Source organism: Micropterus dolomieu, linkage group LG17 (assembly GCF_021292245.1).
Source record: "Micropterus dolomieu isolate WLL.071019.BEF.003 ecotype Adirondacks linkage group LG17, ASM2129224v1, whole genome shotgun sequence".
NCBI lineage: Eukaryota > Metazoa > Chordata > Actinopteri > Centrarchiformes > Centrarchidae > Micropterus > Micropterus dolomieu.
In genome coordinates, this window is record NC_060166.1 from 27619290 (window position 1) to 27630491 (window position 11202).

General features: G+C 39.2%; 1 protein-coding gene across 1 annotated transcript; it reads right to left on the minus strand.

Moving 5' to 3' along the window:
• Positions 1–7527: 7527 nt before the first annotated feature.
• socs9 (suppressor of cytokine signaling 9) lies at positions 7528–11163 on the minus strand. The gene is made up of 2 exons (XM_046073222.1): positions 11007–11163; positions 7528–9522 (listed from the first exon to the last, which is right to left on the minus strand). Exon 2 carries the CDS (start codon positions 9381–9383, stop codon positions 7761–7763), a length of 1623 nt encoding a protein of 540 aa, XP_045929178.1. The 5' UTR covers positions 9384–9522; positions 11007–11163; the 3' UTR covers positions 7528–7760.
• Between the last annotated feature and the right edge of the window lie 39 nt (positions 11164–11202).

Sequence of the window (11202 nt, forward strand, 5' to 3'; positions counted from 1 at the left end):
TCTTTGTCTTAGTGTTTTATATTTAGGGCATGAGGTTAGAAAGTGCAGCCCTGTCTCTACCTGTCCTGTGTCACACTGGGAGCAGAGTCTCTCCTGTTGTGGTAACCAGCTCTGTCTGTGACGACCCTTTTCTATGGCCAGGCTGTGTTCACTCAGTCAGGTATGTTAACATTTTTCTTAGTTTAGAATATTTTATTGTGCTGAGATAATTTTCCAGTGTGAATTCTCTTTTTTAGGGTCAGATAACATTGGAATTTACTTTGTGTTTTGGTTGTTTCTTTCCAGTATTCAATATATTTTTCTTTCTGCTTGTTGATAATTTAGTTTGGTCTGCTTGAGGTGGTGGTGGTGGTGTCCTGAGGCTGTTGGGGACTTGTTACTGCAGAGAGCCTCAGGACCAGCTGGCTGAGGGGACTCTTCTCTGGTTTCAGCTCCTGGTATGTTAGGGCTTTGTGATGGTATGTCTGGGGGTTAACTGATTGTAAAATTGAATTTATCTTTTCTGTATTTTTAGTAAGAGGGGGTATTGGCCGAGCTCTGCTCTGCACAGGTTATTTGGTGTTTTTCTCTGCACCTGCAGGATGCTCTTACAGAACTCGGTATGGAAATATTCTATGATGTTTTGTCCCATTTGTCAAATTCATTAAGTTTTGGCCCCCAAATTTCACTACCATAAAGAATTATTGGTTCTAGTACAAATTGGAAAATTTCAAGCCAGATTTCAATTGGAATATAGATATTTAATGTTTCTTTTTATTGCATAGAAAGCTCTCCTTGCTTTGTCCCTCAGATCTTTCACAGCCATGTTGAAGTTCCCTGTGTATGTAATGTTGAGGCCAAGGTAAGTGTAGTTTTTTGTATGTTGTAACTTAGTGGTGTCTAAATAGAAATTGTGTGCAACCTGATTTCTGTATTGTTTCTGAAAGATCATGTTAGTCTTTGCTGTGTTTACGGTCAGGGCCCAGGTCTGACAGAATCTTCTTTAGTAGGTGAAAGCAACACTAAGTCATCTGCATACAGCAGACCTCTGATCTCTGTGTCGTTCAGGATGAGGCCAGGTGCCTTGGAACTCTCTAATTGGTTCGCTAATTCATTGATATATAGATTGAAGAGAATTGGACTGAGATTGCATCACTGCCTCACTCCCTGGCCCTGGGAGAAAAACACTGTTTGTTTCCAATCTTTATGGCACATTCACTTTTTGTATACATGTTCTTAATCAAATCATATGTTTTTCCTCCAATGCCACTTTGAAGTAGAAAAGGCCCTCGTGCCAGATGGAATCAAAGGCTTTTTGGAAGTCAACAAAACAGGCATATACCTTTCTTTTCTTAATGTTTAATTCTTGATCAATTAGTCTGGAGGGTAAATAGAATAGTATTGAATAGTTTAGTAGTATAGCCAATCTGATTTTATGGTCTGGACTGGATGACTTCTGTTAATTCTTGTTCTGTTACAGGGTAATCTAGAGGGTTTTGGTTGTTTTTAATCACCACCTCCAGAGTTTTCCATTTTGTGAATATCTTGTACTGATCATTTTTTGTAATATTACTGTATAATTCACTAAAGTGATTAATCCAAGTATTTCCATCTTGGATCACCAGTTCATCCTGCTGGGTTTTGTTTACATTGTTCCATTTCTCCCAGAACTGGTTGGACTCTAAGGATTCCTCAATTTCACAGAGCTGGTTCTTGCTGTGTTGTTCTTTTAGTTTTTAGGGTGTACTTGTATTGTTTCAGAGTGGCCTCATATTGACAGTGTATGTTGTGGTTATCTGGGTCCCTATGCTTTTCACTTGATAATTTCCTTAAAGTTTTCCTTAGGTTTTTAAATTCAGTGTCAAACCATTTGTAACTGTTCATTTGTTGTGGTTTTGGTTTGGAGACTTTCAAATTAGACGATAAAGCCAAATGATGAAATATTGAATTGATTTTGTCCACAGCAGAATTTACACCAGAATTATTCTGCGGAAATGTTTCAGTTAGAAATAAATGAGTAAAATCATGTATGTTTTGATTTTCAAGTGCCTTTTGGTACGCCCCCATCTCTCTCCCTCTCTCTCTATCTATATCATATTATTTTATATGTATTATTCATGTGATTTTTCTTGCAGCATACAAAATAAGCAAGGTGATATGATGCTGCCAGCTACTTGAGAAACCTATAAAAAGAAATTGTACTTTTAAAAACTTTGTTTGTTTGCCTTCTGTATTTTCGAGAAAAATATATGAATAGCTATGTGATTGTTTTGTAATCCTTAATGCAAAATATCAATTGTAAAACACTGATTACATGAGAGGCACAAACAATAGCTGGGCCAATTCTGTAGCACCATGGTGAAAATATGTTTTTGAAGTCTGAATTCTCTGTAATGTGTATAGTTTTTGCAAATGTGTTAGACATACATTTTCTTAGTCATACATCTTGTTATGTTAGTCAGAAATGCTAAACGGAAAAATATTGCACATTAACATATAAAATAACACATTTATACTACAGTTTGAATGACAAAATTAAGTCGCTTGATTTACTCAAATGAAAACCTGTAGGCCTACACATTTTTATAATGTGCTTTTTAGGAAGACATTTTGACATGTCACATGTCAGACAAGCACAACAAATTTAATGATGGCTGAATTCCATTTAGCTCCTGTGGTTTCAGTATCATAGTATAGTGCATGCTGGCTCCACTGTCATGGCTAATTGGGATACTTGAAAAGTACGGAGCCCTCGTCAGTGTTATAAGTAACACCTGCACGTTTCCAACTATGACAAGTCAACTGTGAAAAAAGACCTATAGTTAGCTAAAATACTTTTGATAACAAAGTTGTGTTTGATCATAGTTTTCCTCAGAAATGAATTGGCATTAATACATGTTTGTACATTTAAATGTCTCTGCCCTGTCAATATGTTACTGAGATATATTTGGGTATTGTCACAACAATACATTCTTTTGTCAACCCCAGCCATGGGATGTAACCATTGGATAAATGGGATGTGAAAATTATTGTATTACAATAATGAGACTCTCAAAAAACACACATCAAAAAAATAGTGTTTCATAACATACCATGGAAGAACAAGGGCACTTCCTTACGCAAGACAGTCATCTTCGTGAAGTTAACAGGGCTGACATTTGGTTATAGTTTGTGTTATTTACGTCCAGATCATTAAGATACCGGAGTTCCACCAACATGATTCCCTGCAAATTAAATGTCCGCTCTGTAACAAACTGTTAAAAGGGCAAAAAATTAATGCTTGAAAATATCACTGGGTCTAAAAGGTGCCCACTGTGGGTACTGACTCTTTTAATAACTTGCTGGCAAGGTCTACATTCCATTCTCATTTGTACTTTTTTATTGCAACACACTGGTCAATCCAACTGTTGTACAACAGCGCAATTAGTCACAGAGAGCAGGAGTTATGAAATTTAATTAATCATTTATGCAATTATACATGTTCCCCTACCTTTTATCTATGATGCATGGGCGTTTTCCATTGTGAAGGCTTATTATAATTAACAATTCTTCTCAAAACAAACAATTGTAATCTATAATTATATCTGTTATCTGTAGCTCCATTACAGTATGTTTGCACAAACACATTACGATACACATTACAACTACATTTTGACATCAAATTACAGGATATGTCAATTTCATATGTAATCAAACATCATGTTTGCCGTATATCCCTGCAATATTTCCAGGCCATTGGTCATTTACACTGCAATCACACCAAACTGTTGTATCCATTGGTTTGGTTGCAGCATGCCCAACTCCCCCATTATTCCATCAACAACCTGTCAGTGTAGAGGAGAGTGAAAAACAGGCAGCAAGAGGTGCATGAAGAACACAAGCAGCTCCAAATGAAAATACTAATGTTTTGTCTGTGGCAAAGACCTCATGAGTTCCTACATGCCTGAGAGAACGAGTGTGCATTTGGATTTTAAATAGGAGGGAAATATTGTGTTGTCAAAGGCTTGCTTCCAGGGAAACAAACATCAAACGTATGCGTGTCACTGTGTGACAATGTACCTCCTAGGGGGGAAATTGTGAGACTTTTAAGAACTGAAACTTTATTAACTCAGGAATTACTTACTTGGTTTTGACAAGCAGTGCTCTGTTTGAAAAGGTGCGACTCGAAATAGGCAAGAATGTTCCTATTCATGTTCAAGGTTGAAATTCAGCTGGATTCATTGACTGACCAAAAATAACTCTCTCTCTCTCCGCTAGAATGTGTTCCTCCTCTCTGGGTGGATAAGAAGAATCATGTCTAGCCATATGCATCTTGCAGGAATTTGAAATCAGTTTGATACGCCCTCCCCTGAATTAATGGCCTAGATACACACTGCATTTCACGGTAGTTGAGTTCACAATCTATATGGGTGAACATACAGAAGCCAAAAGCATAGACCTACAAAAAGACTGCTGTACAAATTTCAGTCTCAAATAAAGGAAGTGCCAAATCAAGCCCTTTAGGGCATTTGTTAGATTATGTCCAGCAGATATTGTGGAAAAGTAATTGTCCCCAGGTGTTATGAACATTCCAAGCTTATTCTCCACCCCCATGATGCTCAACTGTAGAGATTAGGCTCAAAGGAAAAGCTCTTCCCTCAATGGAAGGAAGGGAAAAAAGGGGTCCAAACAGGCACAGACACAGTAAGTATGTGTAGCCAATCAGCTTTCTGCTTTGCTTGAGCATGCTGTCCCTCCGGGCTCGTTGATCCAGCCAAAGAAAAGTCCTCTTTCTCCCCCAGGATCTGTAATACCTGCATGAGGAGTGCAACGGTGCTGCCAGCTGCAGCAGCCACACTCAATCCCACCATCTCAACACACCACACACAGAGAACACACAGGCCTGAGAGCACCCACTAAAAAACGCTCTGAAGCTCTTTACAGCCACCTGCTGTGCTTGACGTAACACAGCATTTTGCACTGATGAAAGCACTATATTACATGAAAAAAAATATTAATTTGTATGTGAGGTATATTGAATGGGTAACACTTTACTTTTTATTTTATTTCATTTGTCATTTCCTAATAATGTCTTAGGAAATTTCCTAGAAAAAACTGTCATTTAGTACAAGACAATTCTCAAGATCTCACAAAAAAGGTGTTGAGTTTATAAGCAGTTAATGATATGCAGAGGAATTTTCTGGAAGAAACTGCTCAATTTAAACACAACTAAATATGCATTCATTATTAATTTATAAATGGACACATACATGTTGAGTTGTATACTTGCCTGTAAACAAATTTCACATTTTGACCTACTCATGAAGTGTTGATTGGTGGTGTACCAGTTGGACTGATAATTAGTACCAAACTACACAATCCTTCCCAGGAAGCTTCCTATGAATTACAGATCCTTTTTAAGAAATTATGGGAAACAATGGGACATGTAAAATACAGTTTTAAAAGCGTAAAATGTGCTCCAGACACAAAAAGACATCATCTGCCAGGGATACCAGATTGCAGAGCATGGTAATTTGCTGGAAAATACAATGAAATTGTTTTTGTACAGGGTTCATAGTGTAGCCCACACTTGTGTATGCATGACAGGTCAAATGTCTTTCAACACAGTAAATCTTTTTTCATAGTTTAGTTTTTATAGTGACTTAATAAAGTATACAAAGGTTAAAGGTCCCAACTTTGCATTTTGAATGCAGACTTAAATGCTGCCTTGGAACTGCTATTTAAATTATAGCAGCTTCATTAGTGGATGAGCGCTTGTCATGGATGATTTGCATCATGCATATCAAATTGTCCATCTCAAGGAAAAAACAGCATCACAGTCGTTGTGGATCTGGGATCCATTCTCCATGCTTTCCCATTAACGGTGGGACGGTTGTCTTTTGTGATTATTACTTAGTGCATACAGTAATTAGCAGTGTGGTCTCTCTTGTGTATTTTCATTAATACAAAATGCTGTTCACACACAGCAGTAAATGACTCCACTGCATAGGTAAATTTTGCAATTAATCTTTTGAATAAGTCCAAGATAATAGGGTAAAAGAAAGTCTGTCTAGCATGAAATGCTTTTTTTTTTTTACACTCTTTGTATTGTTATGGTAATATTATGGCATATTCTTTCAATTTATTTGTGCAATCAAACCTGCAGATGTTTCTTGTCTGCCAGATTTTCAGTACTTTTGCAGACTTGACCCATTTACAATGTGAAGATAACATTCTTCTATAAATATGACAAATAAAAATTAAAAATTAGTCTTTTATTATTGTATGTTCGATATAACATATGATCTATGAATTAGCCATCTATTGATGGAATTCACGTGCATTTTAAGGTGACTTCCAATATTTTGTCGATGTACCAGAGTTGATGACAGGTATACTATGCAAAATAGTGCACTATACCATGTACTCCCATAAGATGGACAGTAAGCATTTGCCCCTTGACTTACATCCATATCCTGAATTTTGAGCTTTACCTCTCCTCTTTGCCTTTAGGTAGTTAGCTATGGACTGATTCCTCTTTGCAGAGCTTTCCAGAGATTGTCATCTATGTAACTGCCTTAATGTCAAGTTGCAGAAAAAAAGCTCAAAAACACATTCCTCCTACCCCCATCATTGTTGTTAATTTAGATTAATCAGTGCCAATTCACTATGCTCATTTTGTCATTGAACTGCTGGAATGAAAGATTATAGTGTGCAGACACCCCACCTCTTTCAAATATGCACAGCAGGAAGTATAGCAACAAGATGATCTTTTCGAGGCTCTGGATTCTTCACACCACAATTGGATGGAAGGTACCGGTATATAAAAGAAAACACGACCCTCTGGGCTAAGGAAGACTAAATAAGGAACTGGACGCAACTGTCAAATTTTGAGCAAAATAAGGTCCATAAATATCTGGGGCTTTGTGATTTGCATTCTGATAGTACGGCTGCTTTACCTGCTGCTGACAAGTTCATGAAGGCTACATTTGATCCTTTACTTCAAAACTAATGAAGACCGTTGGCACTGACTGCATGCATTTTAACCTCAAAGGAGAAACCACAGACCTTTATATGATGTAAGCTGAAAACAAAGCAGCTGATTGATGTAGGCTCTGAGCATAAGATTCATTTACTACTTGTTGTAACATTACGCTTCATCTTTTGCTGCAATCAAATCACAGTACTGAAAACTAATGTGAGCTTGTAATCATGATGTCAGTGCGTGACAAATATCTATTTAGAGCAAGATATCTCGTTTTTAATAAGAACAGGTAGCATATTCACCTACACCTCACCTCCTATAATCAGCCCTGGGCTCAATGTAAGAAACAATGATTAATCCTGCAGATGTGTTGCACTTCTATACCTCTGTAACGAAAAAAAACAAACAAAAAAAACAACACTTGACAGAATGTGTTCCACCTTCCCAGCATGTGACTGATGAACAACTATTATAATCATCTCGATTCACACTGGGATATTTCCCCCCATCGTCAGATAATTAAGCTAATTTAGTCACACTCAAACGCAGTTGACATGTGAGGTTAGTTCTATGAACACCACAGATCTGAATAAGTTTGTTTAATTTGAGCATAAAGAACTTTGACTGTACAAGATCAGTGAGATTACATACGGTCTCATCAGTGTACTTTAGTATAACTGTTAAGACATGTACAGCAGGAATAAAATAAATAAGTACAGTGCAGTGTAGGTTAATACAGCCAGATAGAGTGAAGACTCATTGTTCGGTTCAGTTTGGGAGACTTAAAATGTATCTTTTAATCAATTTTTTTTGTTCTTCATTCCCACCAGGTGTCCATTCGACGTACACGTACTCTCTGTTTATAGTGGTATTCTTTCAGGTGCTTTTTCAAAGCATTTGGAATGGGAAGCATGTTAATGCCATCATAGGTGGTGCAGCTGCTTATAGCAGCTCGGCAGATGTGCTGCAGGGAGAAGGGCTGTGTGCGATGGATGGGGTTGGACAGCAGGGGCTCGAAGAACATGCAGGAGTTGGGGTCCTTGTAGTGCTCCAGCAATCCTGTAACTGTGGGAGCGTGGAAGACACTGGGGTCGTGCACATCAAAGCTAAAATTGTGGTTCCACTGTTCAATGCGCGCATGTAGCGAGCGGCCGTAGCGGCGGAAGCTAACGGAGAAGAGGTAGTCTTCCTGGGCAGAGTCACGCAGGAGGAAGGTGCCTTCAGGCTTTCCCTCTAGCAGCGTCTCTGCCTCGTAGCGGTCCATAACCCCCCAGTAACATGGGAGGTTGGTGATCTGCAGCAGGTCAGGAACTAAACAGTGAATGTAATCAATCTGAGTGTGAATGCGATAGCCATCCTGAGATTTGTGATGCTCAGCCTGAGGAAGTATGGCTCTAGAGGGCATGCTGGTCGCTGTAACCTGTGGGTCAACCAGAGGGTCAGAAACAGTATCACAGGTGTGGGCAGAGGCAGAGGCCACCACCTCATCGAGTGTGTCTAAACAGCTCTGTAGTAGGAGCTGGTGCTGCTGCTGACTTTGGAGAAGAAGCTGCTGTTGCTGATGAACGGAGGCTCTGTCAGTCCCGGCTAACTCATTCATACCATGAGCCAGCTTAGGGCCATGCTTGTAGAGAGGGTTAATTTGCGCCGTCACCTCAAATGTGTGGATCTCTGCATTAGGTGGTGGCTCCACACCTTGTTCGATGCTGATGCGCCTGCGCTCTCGCAACCTGTCATCTACGTCCTCCACCACAGCAGCCATGGCTGAAGTAGGGGCACTGCACACTACTGCTGGATCAAGCATCGGGGGCTGGGTAATGGGGGCCGTGTGTTGCTTTATGAGATACCACTTCTGAGCCAGCTCTGATCCTACAGGGAAAGGACAGTCATCCAACATTAACTCAGTGAGATGGATCTTGCGCCTTGAGGAGGCACAGACAGTTGATGATGAAAGAGCCTGTGGAGGTGATGCTGGTGCTGCTGCACTGTGTGTCTTTATTGGGAAACACTGCCCCATTGCATCTTGGATTTTTTGCCGGAGTGTGCGACTGCTGCTTGACCCTCTTCCCTCACCTTCACTGGGTGCAGGTAACTCTGTAGCCGAGCTAACTGTTCCCAGTCCTGGCCTGGCTGTTACCAGTTCTTGTCCTAGTAATGAGGCAGCAACTTCTAAACCCTGCCATCTCCAACTCTCCTTCAGAGGAGAGGAAGATTGGTCCCCGGCCTCTAGGTCACTCAAAAGATCACCATACTCAAAGCCATCACTGACAGGCCTCTCAGCTGCTGGTTCATGGGAGGCGAGGCCTTTTTTCTTCCCCTTTCCACCTTTCCGTCCACCATCTGCGTCTCGTCTCTCCTCTGACCGGCTCTGTCTCACCTTGGGACGTGCCCCCCTCTCTCGATCTTTCCCTCGGTTTCCTGACTCCTTTGGTAACGACATGATGGATTATGTGGTGAAACAGTAAGTTGCCCAGGGATGTCTTGTAATTGAAGTTAGCTTTCAGCAGGAAATTTCACATCCACATCTGAGATGTCATTATAACAGTCCCTGTATTGTGGCCATGCAGAGTTAAAACACCCTGCAAAACAAAATGAGAGTTCTGCTTAAAGCCTGCAATTCACTTTTTTAAAAGATAAACTTATTGTCATATTAGTACCAGTGAATACTATGAGTTGCAAGGTTATTGGATACACCTATCTAAAGCTAAAAAACAACAGCCCTGCTCAAAATCCTAGCTTCATGAAGGTCATAATGTTCAGCTTTTATTAAAACTGTTGAGGAGGTGTTGAATTTAGAGCTGCAACTGACGATTATTCACATCATTATTTATTTAGTCAATTTTCTCAAGTAACACATTAGTCTTTAGTTACAGAAATGTTTTTTTAAAAGCCTAGCCAAAACGTTTTCCAAAGCCAAAACTGACATCCAAAATCTAAATATATCCAGTTTAAAAATCATAGAACATCGGAAAAAAAACCAGTAAATGTTCACATTTGGAAAGCTGGACCCAGTTAACCTATTCTTTACAAAAAAAGGCTTAAATGAACAATATTTTATATAAAACGTTGTGATTCACTTTCTGTTGATCAGAATCAACTAATTGTCTGAGTTCTAACTTAGGTGGTTCAACTTGGTCATTTTGGCGGCTGTTTGGTGGTGTAGCATTAAACTGAGGTGTCTCCAATGTTTAGATATTTATACTGTCTATAAGTAGCTTCATACACGACTAGATATATTCTGAATTTAACGGCAGTCTGATTAATCATACCACTGTGATAGTTCCCAGGCCTGCATATTGGTTTATATTAGCCGTCAGCAGAATTGCTATTGGAGTCCATTTTTACTTATTCCTTTCACATAGCATACACTGTTTAAAACACACGACTGCGTAACAACTGGTTAATCCATTCACTTCTACTGAAAGTTAGTTATGATGCTCTTTGCTCTGATTCTCTAACGTCAATGTAAGTTACGTTGTAGCCATCATTTTATAACTTTTCATACACCGGTGACAAACTCGTAACGTTAGACATAAAACAAAGTATGTAACAGTTAGGTAGCGGTTTTGACCGTGGTTAAAAATATGAGTTGACAGACAACTATACAGCGATGGGCTGAAGTTTTCTTTATTTTAACCAAGTTGTTGTCAACCCAACAAACTCTTTTTGTCAAACCACCCTATGAAAGATAAGGGCTCTGTCCTTTCTCAAATCGCGTCAAGTATTATCGAGAGAAAGTGAAATAAAATTAACATTTCCTAACTTTTTCCAACTACTGTTTAAGCTAACGTTAGCTGGCGTTAAATACTCATAGGATGGCAGATTCATCAGGTAAATGGACGACTTAACTGAAGTGAAACATATCAATGGATAATATTGACGTTAGCTACCAAGCTACAATCGTTAGCAAGCAGCTGTTTATGTTCGGTAGGCTAACTTAGCAGGGAAGCTAACTTAGCTATCTGCTAACTTCAGTACTCTTAACTGTAGAATGAAAGGTTAAGTTGTATTTATTGCAACATATATTTATCTTTTTCAACCGCAACACAAAATATTAACATACCTAAGCAGTTGTTATCAAGTTTCCAGACGAAATAGCTTTTGTTCCTCCTTAGATAAACTAATGACGGTAACAAAAAGGCGGCTAACTCATATTAGCTTGTAAATGAACTGCTGAAACCGTGCAACCCGGAAGTAAAAAGTATTTGGAGTAATTTCTTCGAAAACGTCGGGAACATTAAGGACGTATGTAACATGAC